At 45.1% G+C, this 19,702-nt stretch overlaps 1 protein-coding gene across 1 annotated transcript; it reads left to right on the top strand.

The window, feature by feature from the left end:
* The first annotated feature begins 3,182 nt into the window (after window positions 1-3,182).
* On the top strand, window positions 3,183-7,315 carry LOC4338706 (uncharacterized). The gene is made up of 2 exons (XM_015781813.3): window positions 3,183-3,556; window positions 6,469-7,315. Exons 1-2 carry the CDS (start codon window positions 3,419-3,421, stop codon window positions 6,772-6,774), a joined length of 444 nt encoding a protein of 147 aa, XP_015637299.1. The 5' UTR covers window positions 3,183-3,418; the 3' UTR covers window positions 6,775-7,315.
* The last annotated feature ends 12,387 nt before the right edge of the window (window positions 7,316-19,702 follow it).

Raw genomic sequence — 19,702 nt, 5'->3', positions numbered from 1 at the left:
AAATTTCAACATTAAGATTACACACGGGCTATGAAAATAACGCGTCAACCAGCGTGCTTATTTTATAGTCTCAAATAACCTGAAACCAAGTCTCAGTAGGATCGATTTCAGCGCTCTTAATTTTGCATATCAACGATGGACGATGCCACCGTCGCCTAAAGCTGGGAAATCCCACCGGCCACCGCCTCTTTCTGCCGAGAAATTGGCTATTCTGCCACTGCCAAGAGTGAGTTTCGCCACAATGCCATTCCACGGAATGGCGTCGTTAAAATGTCACTGTCAAGACTGGGTTTACATTTGTTTTGCCATTTGAGCCATTTCATTCTATTTCCACCTGATTTCCCACCCGGGCTACCAAAATGCCCTTCGGTCTGCCACCAATGGCGACGCCGAGCTCACCATGGCGGAGGCCAAGGAGACCGGCCTCGTCACCGGCGCCTGCAACATGGCCATCGGCAAGTACTTCCGCTTCTGCTCCACCGCACCGGCCAGGCGGCCTTCCTACTCCTCCCTGCCGTCTCCCCCACCATCCCACCTACCTGTGCCTCCTCTTCTCCTGCTTCCTCTGCCGCTTCCCTGTCCGATGGCGAGGGTGACGGCGGCGTCATAGGGCCAGGGGGAGGCGGCGGCGCAGCTGGTGGGAGAGGAGTCGGCACGGTGGGGGAGGCGTTGGTGGTGGGGGCTGGTAGGCGGCCAACCGCCGCTAGCCGAGCTGGCCATGGCCGCCGCACCCACGGCCTTCCTCCTCTTCCCGGTCGTCTCCCCCACCGCCTCACCCACCCGCGCCTCCTCTTCTCCTGCTCCCCCTGCTGCTCGGGTCCTCGCCACCATGTACGCCTCGCGGCCTCCCGGTCCGATGGCGAGGGTGACGGTGCATCGCTGCGCGTCGGGGGCGGGGGCTGGTAGGCGGCGCAGCTGGCGGTGAGAGACAGCGGCGCGGCTGGCTGGGAGAGGCGGCGGCACGGTGGGGAACCGGGGAGGGGCGGCGCGGCGCGCACCTCCTCGCACAACGCCGCCTCTTTTATTCGCCGGAGAAGGAGAAAAACTGCAGGGGAGAGGGGGGGTATTTTGGTACATTGAAGTAGGAAAAATGGTGAAAATCTTGTGAAATGGCCAATATGGCAAAGCAACGGTTTGGCATCGGTTGGAAGTGGCATTTTAACAACGCCATTCTGCGGAATGGCATTGTGGCGAAACCCACACTTTAGAATGTCCAATTTCTCCTTTCTGCCTGCCTCCGCCGCCTCCTATTGGCTGAGTACCGCTTTACCTACTCCTCCTCCGTCCATCTCGACTTCTCGAGCAATCGGCAGCGACGGCGACAAGGGTGAGTGAAACAACGTCTCCCTCACCTCACCGCCGCCGCACTGGCAACACCCCGAGACGCTCTTCGCTCTTGCCACTGCGGCACGGCCGACCTCGGGCTTGGGCTATCGATCGGCGTAAACCCCCGCAAACAAAACCACCGCACCGCACGTCGCGCCCGGCGCTCGCGAGGCCGCGAAGCGCGCGCCGTACACAACAAAGCCCGTGCGCGCCGGGGCCCAGCCGAGCCAAGCCGCGGCGCCCACGGATCAACCGGCCGCTCCGCGCGACAGCCACACCGTGACACCGCCACGGATCACCACATACACGGAGTACTAGTCCTAGCTCTCGTGCTCCCGTCCAAAACGCGACGTCGCGATCAGCCCGTACCACAGGGCTCCCGTTCTCTCTCTCGAGCGACGAGCGGCTGCTGACGGCTGACCCCAGACGGCGGCGGAGGCGGCCCCCCACCGAGCGGGAGTAGGACGACGTGGAGCGCCCGCGTCCTCTCCCCGCCGCTCTCGCTCTCCCTAGTATATTTCGCTCATCCATCCAATCCCGTCGCCGGGTTTCCGGATAGGAACGGGCGCGCGCAGCCGACCTGGTGGTGGAGGCCCAGCCCACGACGGCAACCAACCGCTGCAGCTGCCCGCTGCCGCCCGTCCTGTGGCTGCTGTGCACAGCCTGCCTACCTGCAACTTGCTCTGCATGCGCCGGTGGTGCACCGCACCAACCCAGTTCAGAGTTCATCATCGCCAGCCAACCCGATGATGATCTAAACACGATTTCCAGGCGTACTTAGCACTGCAGTCTGTGCCGACGGACGGGCGGGCTGGACCGGACTTGACATGCACACATGGTGTTTTGCTGGGAACAAATCAGCGCAAATGCGACAGCCGCTGATGCAGGCAAAAGGGCGTTGGGGGTCCCAGCCTGAAAGGCAGGCAGGCGGTGCGCCCCCACCCTGGCGACCATGTGCATGGGCGCAGCGCAGCTCGGGGGGGGGGGGGGGGGGGGGAGGGGGAGGCGGTGCGGTGCAGTGCAGCGTAATCCGGCCCCAATCGCGGGGGTGTTTTCACGCCATGATGATGGCTTCGGTGGCCGACTCGGCGCCGGAGCAGCCTCATCCTCCTCCTGCGAACAAAGAGGATAAACACTCCATACGCTTTATTGTACCAATATCATCAGGTAATATCGCGCCTAAAATAGCGAAACCCCGGTCGCTTTCTTCGTCACGTTACCGCGGGAATCATCGTGTGGTCACGCCGTCGCATTCGTACAGTGCCTTGTGGCATATGTATATGCAGCGTGGTAGTAAAAGGTTTGTGCAGTGTGGTAATAAAACGGGTAGTAGTAGTAGTACTAGGGCCCCGGTTTGTTCTGTAAAGCAGCATGGTGTATGGTGTACGCTCAAGTTTGTAACAAAGGGCTCGCTGTGCCTTGAGATCTTTTGTTTAACCACCACCAAGGCTGGGGACTAATCCTTTTCGAGTAAACAGAAACCAGCTTCGATTCTGATACAATTCGTGAGAGAAAAAAGGACGGCTTTTTGCATCTTCTGATCCGGATCTCCCACGTCAAGATCAGACTATACCTGTGGCTCAAATCGGTCTAATCCGACAACGCTATCTGTGTCGGACCTTGGTACCGTACCCTTACCCCCTCCCTAATCGCAGAACCCAAATTGCGATAAGCTCTCAGCTCTACTGTACGCGCGCACGTCTCGGACACATCTCGTCGGGGGATTTCTCGTGGATGGGGAAATCCCGGAACTCTGACATGTGGGGTCCACCTGGCGAACTGCTCAGCGCGCTGCACATTCGTGGGGCCCACGACCTTTCCGAGTAGGGATTGGCCAACTGCTCCACGGGGCCCACGGCCAGCCACCCCAACCCCAAACTCTGATGACGGCTGGTGCGAGCTTATTAAAGCGGAACGTCTCCCCCTGAGGCCGCCATAGGCAAAGGCCAAGGCAAACGCAACGCCTCCTCCTCTGCTTCTTCCTCTGCTGCTACTGCTAGTGCTAATCCCTTCCTAGTTCCTGCTGCTCGTGCTCAAGCTCAAGCTCCGGTCTCCAACCTCGAGGTCAATCGCAGCAGGAGAGGAGAAAAGGATGGAGGTGGAGATGATGGAGGACGACGTGTTCTTCGCCGAGCTCAGCAAGCGGATATCGCTCCTCATCACGGACGACGACGAGGCGGCCGACTTCGGCGCCGCACGCTTCCCCGCCTCCGCCGCCGCGCCCATCCCGGTGAGCCTCCGTTGTTTTTTCTTGTATTCCTCTTCTGCCGCGTCGTCATCATATCATATCATTCATCAAGCATGCGTGTGCACGCGTGCATGTGAGCTAGCTAGTAGCGTTAGCTCGTTTCGGTTGGGGGCGTTGGGTTCTTCTTGCGGCTTCTCTCGCCTTCTCGCGGCTGTTGGTTTGGTAGTTGCAGCGCCTCCACGCACGTGGTTGCCCTTGCACACAACCAAACCGAACCAAATTGCATAACCAATCTTTAATTATTCTTTTTTTTTCCTTCGAAACACCGATCAAGCCTTTGTTCTTCGCCCCCCAATAGATTGACGAAATTTCAAAAATATGTATATATATATTCAAGAACAGGAGTGGCCAACTTATGAACAGGTGCTTTTGCTCTTCGCGTAGCTGGCTAAGCGTCAGCTGGTTTCATTAAACTCGGCTTCCTACCGCGCCATGTGCGCAGGTGCTACGTGCTGTCTGCTGTTGCCGTGCTGTGTTGTTGGTTAGGACTTAGCTGCACGGCACACTTTCGCTGGCTGCTAATTATGATCGACGGTATAGCTAGCTACTCCGTAGCTACTATACATGACACCGTTGCACGGTTGCATGTGCATATGCGTGTGCTTTGAGCTACCACTACTGCTCATGAGTCATAAGTGTGCATATGTGCACTTATGAGCTATATACTACGATATTCGTTCGTTCACTTGTGTATGTACGTCAGTGTGAGCCTGTAGTGTAAGTAAGAGGAGTAACAAACACCTTTCGTAGGAAATTGACCATTTACATATTGTGTTGCTGTTGCCAAATTCTCCTTGGGCCCCACAGACGCAAGCAAAGAATCATCATCAGTCGATAAGCCTTGAATCTAAAGTGCCTTTTAGCATTTCGTTTTGGAGGAATCGTACGATATTATGTTTTGTGAAATTCATGTTAAGTTGTCAGCAAACCCTGAGTACTAGGACAGATAGATAGCACGGAAATGGTTGTTTTTTTAGTGGTTATTGTTTTTATATTAAGTGCCATTTCCCAGCGAGATAGAGCACAATGGGCCAACTAAAATCTGCTCTAATCCAAATCGTTAGCCGCTGGAAGGGCCCCATGATGTGCACGGGTGTTATGCAGAGCCACAGCCATGTCTCTTTCACTGGCCATTCTTGAACTAGAAACTTGCAAGAAACGTCTTCCCATTGCCCGTGGCTGCAGACGATCCGCGTCGCTACATGTCACATTAGTTAGGTGTTTAATTAACTAGTATAGCGAGTAATAGCTAACTTAACAGCTTATTAATTAGCTCCAAACCTCCAGTTAAGCCCCCACTAATCGCTGCTTAACTAATTGTTATCTTGTCATATCCTCTGCTGCACGGTGCGTAATTGGTAGCTCCAAAAAATCCAGTTAAGCAATGCATACGGAGATGGTCGGTCGGCACTCTCCTCGCACGCATTGATAGCCAAAAGAATTTTAGTTGTTTTTAGGCCTGCACGCGATGCGACAAGCGCTCGATCGATCGATGTTGCTTGGTGCTCCAAGCTTCTAAGAGCACCCGCAATGGTAAATTAAGGTGTTCTCTATAAATCATGTACATATCAGGAATAGACTAGATTAATAGTAAACCACCTCAATAGTATGTCTACATGGGTATTTATAGCTCTCTCATGCATTGCCTCGTTTTTCTCTATAGACTATCTCTAAAAGCTAGTAGATAGCTTTGCTCTCTCTCTTCATTTAATATCTTCCAAGTAGGAAAATATGCTGATATAGATCTCTTATAGATAACCATTGTGGGTGCCCTAAGAGCAAGGATAATAGTATAGCTCATTTATTACTATTAGCTCATCTTAAAGCCAACATATATAATAGATTAGCTATAAGGTTGGCTATATTGTTCTTCTCTTCTCTCTATCTCTCACTTATGCATTTAATGTATTTGTCTTAGAGCTTGTAATAAGCTAGCTCCTGTATGAGAGCCCACACCTTTGATTTTTCGCTCTCTCTTTCCTCTACCTAAGTTTATAGTAGGCTTATAACTAACTATTATACTTGCTCTAATCCAATCGACGTTGCTTGCACACGACACCTCATCATGCGACCCGTACTGCATGTCTCTTTTGCTAAAATAATTACTCGTACATTTACATATAAGGCCAGTCACAATGGGGGTTTCACTGGTGTGTCATGCACATTTAATAGGGGTAAGACTGAATAAAAAATGATTATTTGCATGAAATGGGGATGAGAGAGAAGGAAAGAGTTTCATCCTGGTGAAACTCGTCAGCGTCGTTTCCAAGTCCTCGGTAACAGAGTGAAACCCCCGTTGAGGCCGATTCGTTTCATTCACCGGATCTCTTGCGTCCGCCTCCGCCGTGCGACCTCCGCATTCTCCCGCGCCGCGCCGGATTTTGGGTACAAATGATCCCAGCAACTTGTATCAATTAAATGCTTTGCTTAGTCTTGGAAACGTCAAAGTGAAACCCCTCCACTGTGGGGATTGTTTCATAAAAGATTTCATTTGAGAGAAGATGGTATAATATTTTGGGTAGCCGTGCAATGACACTAGCCATTGTGACTGGCCTAACTGCATGCATGATGCTGGTTTAATAATCCCATCTCATGCTCCGTGACAAGATCCCGGGGTGCTCACCAAATCTTTGCATGCACGCAAGTTGCCATGAGCTGCTCCTACTAGCTAGTTGCTGTTGTTGTTGATGTTGTTCCTACAGCTAGCTATTGGCCACTGGATTTTTAGTTTATACAGGAATAAATATAGATAAAGTGTTTTTTTTTCTTCTTCTTCTCCGCCATGATCGCATCACATCAATCGCATCGACCATATGCATGTGCGCCCCTACATCGCAGCAACGCCTCGACACTAACAGCTAGCCCATTTGGTTGGAATCACACAAAAACAACAGGGATTCTCGCTCGCCCATGTGCCGATGGGCGCGTCGATGGTGGCGCCACCGGCCTACACGTTGTACCACCACGCCGCCAGCTATAACAACGGCGGCGGCATGATCGGCGCCGGCGACAACGCCGCCGTCAGGGCGTGGCAGCAGCAGCAGCAGCAGCTGTGCGGCAGCAAGGGCACCGGCGTGTTCATCCCCCGGTCGTCGCCGGGATCCGTTCACCCCAAGAAAAAGGGCAAGAGCAAGGGCAACGTGCACAAGGCGGTACGGGGCCAAGCGGCGCCGGCGAAGAAACAATCCTCTCAAAAATGAAGAAAAAAAAGAAAGAGAAAAAAAACAGGCACAACTAACTCCAATTGCAGTGCTGAATTGTCAGTGGAATTAATTAAATTAATTATGTACTATACATAAATATGTATATATATATATACATATATATATATATATATACATATATATATACATATATATACATATATATATATACATATATATACATATATATATATATATATATATATATGCGCTAAATAACCAGTTGCTCCCACGGCCAACGTGTGATGGGAGCAACGGGGGCACCACCACGCCACCAGCAAGTTACTGCTAGGGTTGCTGTATGTGTATAATATAGTAAGCTGGTGTCCGTAAAGTGGTGCCATGGTTTTCTTTTTCTTTCTCTCTCTCCTTGGCTTTTAATAATTCAATTAATTATTTATTATTTTTTGTATTTCTTTTCTTTCTATCTCAACACTTTTGTAAGATGGAATATATAGATTGGTGTAGTAGTACTACTGTACTAGTACTAATTATAAGCAATTAAGGAATGGAATGGAGCCGGTGATGATTGGTGATACACTAGTTTTCTCTCCAGAAAGACAACACTGTGGTTGCATGATTGGTCCACGTTGGGTGTCTCGAACCGTGCGCGCCCTGCCAGCAGCCATCCCTTCTCCCCCCCGTTGGATCCTTCGCGGCGATGGAATCACGCAGGTCTTGGAACATGCGCGCAGATCTGGAATCTGCCGCTTTGCAGGCCAGTGCTCCTCCCCTGTGTTGGCTGGCAGTATGCATGCATGATGCACGTACTAGTACTACGTGCCACGCCACGGGACAAGGGATCAGGCCGGGGATTCGTGCGGGCGGTTGGATGCAGGCGCAGGCGGCTGCCTGCGCGAAGGGACAGGGGCTGACACGCGCCTGCCCATGGGTGGAGTACATGACGCGGGGATCCATGTGGTTTTCGGGCCTGGGGATTGGCGGATCACCCTGCGTGAGGCGGTGCGGTGCCGGCCGGAATTCGGGGGCGGGCGATCGCTGCGGTGGTCAAGGCATGGGGGCCGGGCGCGCGCGTGCAAAGCGGCGCGGGGGCGTCGGGTTGCACGTCAATGTGTGCAATGGACGGCACGGCTTTTGTGTTTGTGCACGGCTTTGTGTTTGTGCGCGTCCGTGCGTGGGAGGGAGTAGCCGTCGTAGCAGACAGGGTCACCACACGGGGACTGGGTGGCACTAGACATGGGGACAAACTTTCCGGCACGTACTACAGTAGCAGCGCTAGCTTTTCTCTGTACTACTGTACTAGTACGTGTGTAGACATGGGCTTCGATAGGTCGTCATCCTCCTCCGTGCGTGGCAGTGTCCGGACAGTCCCGTGATCAAGAAACAGTGAAATAGGAACAGTGCCTTGGGAATCATTGTCTAAGAAAGAACCTTTTAGATTTGCCTTCTTGTTTCAAATACCTAACAAGTTTTGAAGTATCCTGCCTGAAGTATTGTATTAGTACGAATTGCCCTTCAATTAAATATTAGACATTCTACATCATTAATTTTTAATACCGCACGAATTACTTCCCTACCAACTCTAAAATAGTTTTGGTCCTACATGGCAATTTAGTCAGCAAAAAAGAAATAATGGATGCTACTTGTCAGTTTTGTATCTTCTCTCGGTTACGACATGTGAGCCCTCCATTTTTTATATAGGAAAAAGTACGAATTACCCCTCTGAACTATCGCGGTCGTCTGAATTACCACCCCGAACCATAAAACCGGGCATTCTTCACCCTCAACTATACAAACCGGACAAATTACCCCCCTCGACCCAATCCGCGGTGGTTTTGGTCCACGTGGCGTACGCGTGGCAGTTCAGTCAGCACTCTATTTATAAAAAAATTGTGGGACCACATGTCATCTCCTCATCCTCTAATCCTCTATCTTCTATCTTTCACTCTTCCTCTCTCTCTCAAACGGGAGGACGCGCAGCGGCGTGCGGGGGACGACGTGGGCGGGCGGTGGCGGCGGCGCCGGGGAGGACGCGGCGGCGGGCGCGGCGGGCCGGGGAGGACGCGTGCACGCGGCAGCGGCGGGTGGGCGGTGGCGGCGGCGCCGGGGCGGACGCGGCGGCGGGCGGGAGGCGGGGGACGCGGCGGCGGGCGCGGTGGGCCGGGGAGGACGCGGCGGCGGGCGGGCGGTGGTGGAGCGCCGGGGAGGACACGGCAGCGCCGACGAGGGGGGATGAGAAGGACGACGACGAGGATGCAGCGCACGGCGGCGACGGGTGACGCGGAGGCGGGGGCGGCGGGGGATGACGAGGACGACGACGAGGATGGCGACGGAGGTGCGCCGCCCCCACTTTGCCCGTTGTCCCGACGGCGCCACACAGAGAGAGAGAGAGAGGGAGGGGGGAAGCAGCGCCGAGCGGCCGCCTCCTCATCCCCCGCCCCCGGCGCTCCGCCACCTCCTCGGCGCCGCCCGCCGCCGCCGCGTCCTCCCCCGGCGCCGCCGCCACCGCCCGCTCGTCGCCGCCGCGTGCCCGCGTCCTCCCCCGCACGCCGCCGCGTGTCCTCTCTTTTGAGAGAGCAAGAGTGAGAGAGAAGAGAGAGGATGAGTGGATGAGGAGATGACATGTGGGTCCCATAATTTTTTTTTATAATTAGAGTGCTGACTAGACTGCCACGCATACGCCACGTGGACCAAAACCACCGCGGGTTGGGTCGAGGGGGGTAATTTATCCGATTTGTATAGTTGAGGGTGAAGAATGCCCGGTTTTATGGTTCGGGGGGGTAATTCAGACGACCGCGATAGTTCAGGGGGGTAATTCGTACTATTTCCTTTTATATATATTTTATGCTGACTAGACTACCACATATAGTTTTGTATCTTCTCTCGGTCACAACATGTGGACCCTCCCCTTTTTTATATGTTATGCTGACTAGACCACCACGTGTGTATCATGTATGACCAAAATAGTTTCGAAGTTTGTTAGGGGTTGATTCGTCAGGTAAAAAAGTTGAGGATGAAATATGTCGGATTTTTAAATAGAGGAGGGTTAATTCGTCCTGTCACATAGTTTTGGAGGTAATTCGAACTTTTTCCACTACCAAAATACCAATTGACGGCAGCAATTGGACATTTTACTTCACATGAGTTTTTACACGAGTGCTGATGAAACGCACCAAATTCAAAATCGCTCACAAATGTGATAATGGAATATACCATGTCCGAAACAAACGTTCTAGTTTTTGCTGGAAGGCCGTGAGCAAGAAAAACGACAGCTGCGGACACCACGATCGACTGTCATTTGGCAGCGCGCAAGTTGGCAAAAAGAAAATTGTAGGAAATGTTCAGGGTGTGCACCTCAACCACGTGACAGCTGACGGTGCGAACCTTTAGCTGTGGAGCAGGGAACATTTCAAGTGGAGTAGAGTTGCACTATACAAAATAGCAACGACGAGCTGGAGGCATGATTTTGTCGGCTCAATACTGGATAATAAAATGGACAACAGCTTACAGCTTCATCTTGCGTGCCCTTCACTCGTTGGACCCTCTTTTATCTAGGCTTAGGTTAGGCCTCATTTGGAATTGAAAGACCAAATTTCTTGGTCCAATAGGCCCATCATGGTTGGTGTGTACCGGGATTTGGAAATAAGTTCACTTTAAGCCCCTCTTTTTGATGTCGAGTTTGAATCACGTCCTTCAACTGCGATTGAGATATAATGTGTCTCTCAACTCTTAAAACCTGTACAAATAAAATCCTAAGGTGGTATTATGCGCATGCCTGGTTTTGGCTGACGTGGTGCTGAGTCAGTGTGCGACCCAGGTAGCCTTACATGTCAGCAACCAGTCTTCTACTCCTCTCTCCACCTCTTCCCTTCTGCCTTCTCTTTCCCATATCATCTGAGGCCTCCCTCCAGGCGACGATCGATGTGGAGAAGTGCGGTAAGCAATGGGCAGCGGCCGGTAGGACAAGAGCTAGGCGGTGATGGTGTCACTGAGCTAGAACAATCGCCAGACTGGAAGACGACGGGTGATCCTGTTGTCCTCATCTGAGAGAGTGGAGGAAGAAGAGCTATGTCGTGTTCCTCAGGCTTCAGCCTCTCAAGGGGTGAAAGTGTGTGAGGACGGTGCAGGCGGGCTCGCCGAGGCAACAACGAAGTCGTGCAAAGCCAACACAAGGTGTGGTGGTGGACATCGCGGCTTCAAAGGAGATGAGGTAGAAGCTCACCATTATGACGGGGAAGGAGGGGAGGAAGAGGGCCGCGGTAGTGTAGGTGTGACACTCCCATGTTGACGAGCCTCTGTCCACTCCTTGAGTGTTCGCCTCTACTCCCCAAGCAGGTGCCCACTCTATGCCTCAAAAGATAGCGCCCCGCTTGAGCTCTTGGCCATCAAGATGGAGCCCGAGGATAGTCGTGCTCAGCTGTGGCAGCAGCCCAGGAGGATGGGACCGCGCGACACCCGACCTTGTTGAGTTCCCCCATTTCCGCTGCCATAGCCCAAGAAAACACGGACGGAGTTGGAGCTCACGTGTCCTCACACGTTCCCTTGTCCTTTGTCCTCACGTGTTGCCACTGCCTCTTTCTCCCTCATTTCACCACGTTGTTGCCATATCGATCTAGCCCTTAAAGCCAACGGCTTCTATCCTAGGATTGGTAGAGGAGTGGATGAGGGAGGTCGGCACGAGCTTGGTGTGGAGGGGAGCTCGGTACAAAGGAAGCTTGGTGTGGGGTGGCCACGAGCGCCGGTGAAGAGCTCGACACTAATGGCCATGATACGCTTGTCAATCTTAGGGCCGATGTAGATGGGGGCCGACACTAAGGAAGGATGATAGAAGGCCAATGAGCTTAGAAGAGAAGATGGGTAAGAGAGAAGAGAGGAGGAGAATATGGGTTATGACATATGAGTCCCACTTATTTATTTTATTTTCTCCAAACAATCCCGCAACATGTGGGTCCTACTAATGGTTTTAATTTTTATCTTCTTCTATTACTCCATCTACTTTTGATAGTCATATTTCCAAATCTGAAAAATTTATTTTTGATAGGCATATTTCAATCCAACAACTTATCATCTTAATAGCTTTCTTGTATTTAATGCGTGACTCTCTATTCTTCCACACAAGATTGGCTACATGGGCATCGAGAAATGTAAATATTAATGAATCGCTTGTTTACGAGGAATAACTAGTAGCATATATAAATGGATGATAAGTAGAATCACTTAACCTTGGTCTGTGTGTCAAGATGAAATATGACTATCAAAAGTAGATGGAGGGAGTACCACATAAGCGCTACATGGGATAAATACCAAGTCAAACAACACACGTCGGTGTCACGTCAATCAAAACCACTCACAATACTTCTGACGAACATAATTTACATCGGTTTTAGAAGTTGGATATGGAGAAACGCCCAGGGGTTTTCCGGCTAGCTTCACAAGATGGTCGGCTAGCCGTTCTGGGTTTGATGCCTTGCCCCTTCTATTTAATTGATATTAGGTTATTCCATAATATTCACGTTTCTAGAAGTTGGGTATGATCTATACTCGGTTTTGCGGCTGAAGGGATGTGATTTAAACTCAACTTGTAGTTGAGGAACGTGTAGTGGACATTTCCCCGGGATTTCAGCTCAGACTCCCAGCCGGTCCACATGGATAGGCCGGAATTTTGGCCTGGGATTTCAGCTCAGACTCCTAGCCCGTCCACATGTATAGGCCGGAATTTTGGCCTCCCGAACAGGGCCAGGGGTTGGCGACGACCTGACGGACTAAAAGTTCGTTCACGTGGGCTCCAAAGAACAAATGGGCTTATTTGAGGGAGTCAAATGGGCTTATTCCGCTTTAAAATGCCCCGAGAGCTTTTTGGGCGCAATAATTATCTGCCCAGTGTCAAGACGCTTGCTCTCCTAGTGAACAAAAGAAGGACGCCTGCTCTCTTCTGAGTTCTGAGAGATCTTTGTGTTGCCTTTTTTTTTTATTTGCAAAGAAGAGTTGGTCGCCTCTTCAACCGAATTTTCTTTTAGTTGTGGAATTTATCTAACATTCAACCAAGTTTCTAAGTATTTGTACTACCTTTTTACTACGAATCTAACAGAGGATCTGTATAGATTTGTTGTTCTAAAATAGACTTATTCTAGATTATTAGTTTGTAACATTTTAGCATGGAGAAAGTATAGGCCTGTTTAGATCGTCTAAAATGACAAAAGTTTTACCGTTTTGAATCACTTTTTAGCAAAATAGATCTAAACACTAGTAGTAAAAAGTAGGCAAATTGGCATTTGTCATTTGGGAGTCCATAGTAACAAATTTGGCAAAAAAGCATCAGGTTCCGTGCATGAGAGATGCATAAGCAATTAATGGCAAAACTTTATCATGCATCTAAACACAAATTTATAAAATTACAATGTCAAATCTTTTGCCACCAAAACTTTTATTAAAAAATTTACCGCAACAAATTGATCTAAAGAGGCCCTGGCCATGATCAGCTAGTTCAGCCCTGGCCTTGAGAAAGCCAGCTGAAACACAATCACATCCCAACAAAACGGACAGCTTGAGTTTTCTGTTAGGCAGGCGCCATGTGGAGTAACAGAGCGAAAGAGCAAGAAAACAAGACTACAAGAGGGAGATAGCTGTTCTCAAAAAAAGAAAAAAGAAAAAAGAGGGAGATAGCTGGGCGTCGATCAGTCGGTGATTTCTGTCGTATATCACGCAGCCAGATTTGCGACTTTAGGGTTGCTAGAACCCTAGCATTGGGCATTGCTTCGTTTGCTTGTCAACCTGCTTTCTGTCTTCCACGTTCAATCCCATCGTGCAAACTGGTTTGAAAGTGTTCCCACGTCATAAAGAACTTCCTCTCTTTCGTTTTTTCTTACTCACTGAAAATAACTAGCACTATTATTCCTTGTGAAGTGTAGTAATTGATTATATATAGTTATGGTAGATAGTAACACTGATTGCAAAGTATGATAGCCAGTGATAAATTAAAAAATAATAGCGAGGGATCCGAATAAACCAAACAAATCTATAATTACTTTTCTATCTACATATGTAAAAATAATTTAGTGATGGTTTCATGTAATCTCATATGATTTTTGCATCGGTAGTGAAGGCTTAAGTCCCGTCGCCCCCATGCTAATTCCGCCCTTGGCTATAGCCCATGAAGCGGCATATAGGCTCCGTTTGTTTCCACTTTAAAAAGTGGATTAAGTTTTGGATATTTGTGGCACGTTTTTCAAACTGCTAAACGGTGTGTTTTGTGTGAAAACTTTCTATATGAAAGTTGTTTTCTAAAATATTAGATTAATCTATTTTTCAAGTTTACAATAATTAAAACTGAATTAATTAAATATTATTATCATCTCATTCTACTTGAAATCTTTAAGATATTCAAATACCGCCGTAGTATAGCCAGAGTACTTCGGTTTACTTCTGCACACTATAGATCCATTACTGTAGCAATGTTCTGTTCCAATTCATCTAGGCCGTTAGTTGCAGATTCGGCGGTGAGGATGCCAGTTAAGGATCAAAATTCCTTACCTTGAGACAAAGAAATCATTGCCCATTATGAGGATGGAAAAGCTATCATTGGTAGCTGTCGATCAACTAACTGAGAGCACCATATTAATTGTACGATAGGAGGAATCATGCCATGGAGGAAATTATCTGGGGTCCACAAGGAGTAGGTCGCAAAGTTAACGTGCAATAAAGACGACATACAGGAAAACGGCATTACCAGTCCTACTAGCGTGTGAGTGGCACCCTCACTGCCACTTTTTAGTACGTTTTTACCAAAACTATCCGGCCATCTCCTCTAAAATGGTGGTAATCATGCCTGCAATTAAGAAAAGGAAAAGCTAATGACTTTCGATCGTTTGTCAAAAGTCTCAAAGAGCGAGGGAAAACAGTCTATTTGGATTTCTTTTTCTGAAAACTCTCACTGATGCCGCGGTACCTATATAATGGCATGTAAAGCCAACTATAAACATATTTTAAAAAGATAAAATAGAAGATATAAGAATACCGGGCTACAGATTTGTAGCCAGCTGTAGCACAAACTTTAAGACGCATGTGTGTATGATAGGTGAGACCAGATGTTGATTGTGTAGTATATGTTTATAGGTAATTTATTATATTATTAAAACAGCTTTGAAAGGAGGCACCACGTTCGCTATGGAGGCTAGAAATTCTCACATTAATCGAAGAAAAAGATAAAATCTACACCATTAGATTGTGATAGTCCTAAATTATAACGGTTGAGATTTAATAAGGCTACAAATAATTTTTGGGAACTAACCTCAATGCAGTAGAAGACTAAAAAGCTGCATGGGACTCGGCCGATCAATGTTTGTATCTGTCTACGTATACTAGGAAACATAAATTAATTAGGAGTAGGCTTTTGACGTATGGGTGTTGGTCCTGTTGAAGCCTGTAATCGGATTAGGACTCGGGCATACATATTTGGATGCATATGGCGCTAGAGCCTGTAATCTGTAATGAGAGTCATGCAAATTCACCATATATATACACCCATGCATTGATAGGAGAATAGGAACAACTAAGGATGTGTCTACAGCGAGACCGTTCTCTGTATGGTCATAACCAGCTACCTCAATCTCATATCTAGTTGCTAATAGTATACTTAAAAGTGCATGTATTTTTTTCTAATGGAATTTTTTCTTAGATTACTCATCCGATTTACGATCCGATTACACCATTGTGTTCATAACAATTAAATCTTTATAACAAGATCTTACATGACTATATTTTTATGAAAAAATAGAAATTACTTTTATAATATATCTAAATTACTTTTAGATTTCATTAAATTACTTCTTAGTCACAAAAGTAATTTAATAAAGTCTGAAAGTAATTTACCTATATTATGGAAGTAACTTAATACAAAAGTGAAATAACTTGTTACGACATTAAAAGAAATCTATACATTCTTGTTGTGAATTGTTTATTTTATAATTTTTAATCAATGACGTAATTTGTACTGATTAAATTTAATTTTTATATAGACTCATGTTTTTATCTCCATAATGGATTTACTTTTAATATCCTGATAAAGTTACTTTCTTTTTGTTCTACCTTACTTCTATAATATATGTAAATTACTTTTAGGCTTTATTAAATTTACTTTTATGGGTCTAAGAAGTAATTTAGTGAAATCTAAAAGTAATTTAGATATATTATAAGAGTAATTTCTATTTTATCATCAAAATATATTCATGTGAGATCTTGTTATAAAGATTCAATTCTTACGAATACAACGGTGTAATCGGATCGTAGATCGGATGATTAGTTTAAGAGAAAATTGTTTTTGAAGCTGGTGTAGCGTAGAGCATCACATGGCTTCCAATTTGAATTCCTCTAAATGATGCCACGTCCGTAAACCACCAAGTCATGTACGGAAGCACCAGCACTTGTGGGATCAGACGGCAGATGAACATGTAGCGCGATAAGGCAAAACAGAGAGGGCGCACGAATTAGATTTTGCCAACAACTAAACAGTACATACATATAGCATACCATATGCTGTATGCACAAGCCTAGCAGTAAAGGCCATATACATATGGCGGCACTGGCTTATGATTAATTAGGCAATCTAAATACAAAACGCCAGCGGCTAAAGATATGTGCGTAATTCAATATATACTTAATTAATAATTTCATAAAAGATGAGTCGTCGCAAGAAAGATAATTTTATGTCATAAGACCTTCACCTTCATGGCAGCTTCATCAGTCAGAAGTGCAATCTGATATATGTGCGCACTTTTGGGTAGAAGGGAAAAAATAATTGTAATTCGATAATAAGAATATTAAAAGAATATATCTGGAAAACAAGACAAGATTAATTAAAATTCGAAAATAATAAAATAAATTTCAACATTAGAAAAAATGTAATAGTTTATGCAGGAATACCATTTAGAAATAGCTAAAATTCATAATTAAAAATAAGAAATGTTGCAAGAAGATACCATCTTAAATGAAACATGAGATTGATTAATTAAAATTTGGAGTAAAAATAAAATAAATTCTGAAATTATAAAATAAAATTGAGATTTTAAGTAGGAATACAATTTATAAATAATAGAAAAATTTAGAATGAAAATTATCACATTAATATAATAAAAGGAAGAGTTAAAGTTCAAGTAGAAATACAATTTAGAAATAATTTAATCGGATAAAAATATATTTCGAAAGAATTGTATATCTAGAACACCACAAGAGATTACTTCAAATTCCAAATCAAAAGTAAAGTAAATTCCAAAATCAGAAAAATAAAAATGAGAGTTCGAATACAATTTACAAATTACTGAAATTCTGAATAAAAATGAGGAATATTAAAAGATGAGACCATATAAAACATAACTCGAGGCTACCTAAAATTCAAAATAACAAATAAAATAAATTCTATAAAATTATTAAGACGACAAGCCAAGAGGGGACAAAGGAGTAGAGAAATGATGGCTAGTGAAACTTCAAAACTATATAAAAGAAAAAAAAAACCCAACAATGATCATGTTTAATTTTTAAAATCCCAGCGATAATAAAGAGGAGTAACAATGTTCTGATTGTAAAGAGTAATGTGGCAGCTATTGAAGGGACATCTGAAAAATATAAAATAGAACCCCAATGACAATTAGCTTTGAAACTTTTTAATCTCAATAGCAATAAACAAAAGGGGTGGATGGCAGGTTGTAAAGGAGTGGGGTGGCGACAGTTGATGGGACGTCTAGAAACTTAAAAAAGGAACCACAACGATGATCAATTTCAATGTTTCAAATCCTAACGACAATAAAAAAAGTGGCAATGGACGCGTCGTAAAGAAGTAGTGTGGCGACGTTTTACGAAATTTCTAACAACTATAAAAGAAAACCTGGTGAGACAACTATAAAAAAATAAAATAAAGAATATTAAAAGAATAGTCCATATAGAACATAACTCGAGATTAACTAAAATTCAAAATAAAAATATAAAATAAAATCCAAAATTAGAAAAAGAAAAATAAGAGTTAAACTAGGAATACAATTTATAAATAACTAAAATTTGGATTTAAAATAAAGACCATTGGAAGAGATCACTTAGAACACATTACGAGATTAAGTAAAATTCAGAATAAAAATAAACTAAATTCCAAAAATAGAAAAAAATTATGAGAGTTCAAGTATGAATACAACCTACAAATAAAAAAAGTAATGGAATGAAAAATATGGAATTTAAAAAATAGTTTATCTAGAACACAACGATAACAAATGACAATAAAGAGATGAGAAGAAACAAACCCGTAAAGAATTAGAGTGGTGGCATTTGATAGGACATATAAAAACTATAAATAAAGCCCAAATAGAATCATAATGATGATTAAGAGGAGGGACAATGGGCATGCCATTAAGCATAATGGTCACGGCGGTTGACAGGTCTTCTAAAAAGTAAAAAGTAAACCCAAATAATACATGTTCGATTTTTCAAATTTCAATGAAAATAAAAATGGAAGGCAGCGGGCGGGTCGTAGAGGAGTACAGTGGCGAAGCCGCTGATGATTTCGCGAGACTTATAAAAAGTAAAAAATGAACCCCAATAATAATTATGTTTGATTTTTAAAATCCCAAAGAAAATAAAGAGAGTAGGCGGTAGGCAGGCTGTAGAAGTGTACAATGGTAGTGTTTGACAACACTTCTAAAAATTATGAAAACAAAACCCAATGAGATAATGAACTCTAAAACTACAAGGTTTAAATTTTAAAGCTTCTAAGGAAAATGAATAGAAACCGTGGCAAATTGAGCAACAAAGGAGTAAGGGGTAGCAACTGGTGTAACTTTTAAAAACTATAAAATAATATGGGATATTAAGGTTCGGTCTTTCAAAGTCTTAAGAAAACGAGATAGCTATTTAACAAATTTTATGTAAAATCATATGTAAAAAAAAATAATTTTACATGGGTGCTAGCCACGCAATTGCGCGGGCCACCTTGCTAGTTATTGTATGAATTGGCTATGAATTGGCTATTAAGTTGATTATAGATGATTTAGAGCCAACAGTTGACTATACTATTAAACTTGCTCTAACGGATTGTTTGTAAATCACTTCCAAGTTCCAGAATTTGCTAAGGGCTCCTTCGGAATGAATTTTAAATATAGAAATTTTCCTAGAAGGTTCTATGAATTGCAGGAATGGGCTCTAAAATTCCTGTAGGGTTAAGAGTGTGTTTAGTTCACGCCAAAATTAGAAGTTTGGTTGAAATTGGAACGATGTGACGGAAAAGTTGAAAGTTTGTGTCTGTAGGAAAGTTTTGATGTGATGGAAAAGTTGAAAGTTTGAAGAAAAATTTTGAAACTAAACTCGGCCTTGGTTCATTTCCTGTGCTTTTTATTCTCCTTACGAACGCAAGAATTTGAAAACAAATGAATAGAAAAAAACACATATTTATGTTTTTATTTGCTGTAGGATTCGGCTGGTTACGACTTATGACACTTTAATTACTAGTTTCATAGTTCTAAGAAAAATACTAGTTTCATCGAATAAGGGTGTTTACCATGCCAATTGTTTTTTCTCCTATCAATACATTTTCTCCTATGCCAAACGAGTCCGGCTTAATGCAGCACTTTTGGCGCATGACAATTGAAATATCATTCTATTGTATGTCATGACCGATTTCTTACCACTGTTTTGACATTTTTCAAAGAACAAATAGTGAAAAGCACGAATCGTATTAATAGAAGCTTTGCACAAGGCAATTCATCCTTTTTGTAGTGTTCGTCTGGTGGAAGCGTGGAGCCACCGCTGATGGCCATTAGGGAACTTCGACCGAATAGGGTGTTTTCTATGCCTAATGTTTTAGTGGATTTCCAAATTTTCTTGACCCACCCAATGCTCTACTCGCAAAGAAAAGTAGTAATACTCTCTTCATGCTAAAATATAAGATAAAATCAATTTTCTCCTTATATCCACACATTAACTAACACTT

This window comes from Oryza sativa, chromosome 5, assembly GCF_034140825.1.
Source record: "Oryza sativa Japonica Group chromosome 5, ASM3414082v1".
In the NCBI taxonomy this organism is placed as follows: Eukaryota; Viridiplantae; Streptophyta; class Magnoliopsida; order Poales; family Poaceae; genus Oryza; species Oryza sativa.
This window is presented reverse-complemented; position numbering and strand designations above follow the sequence as displayed.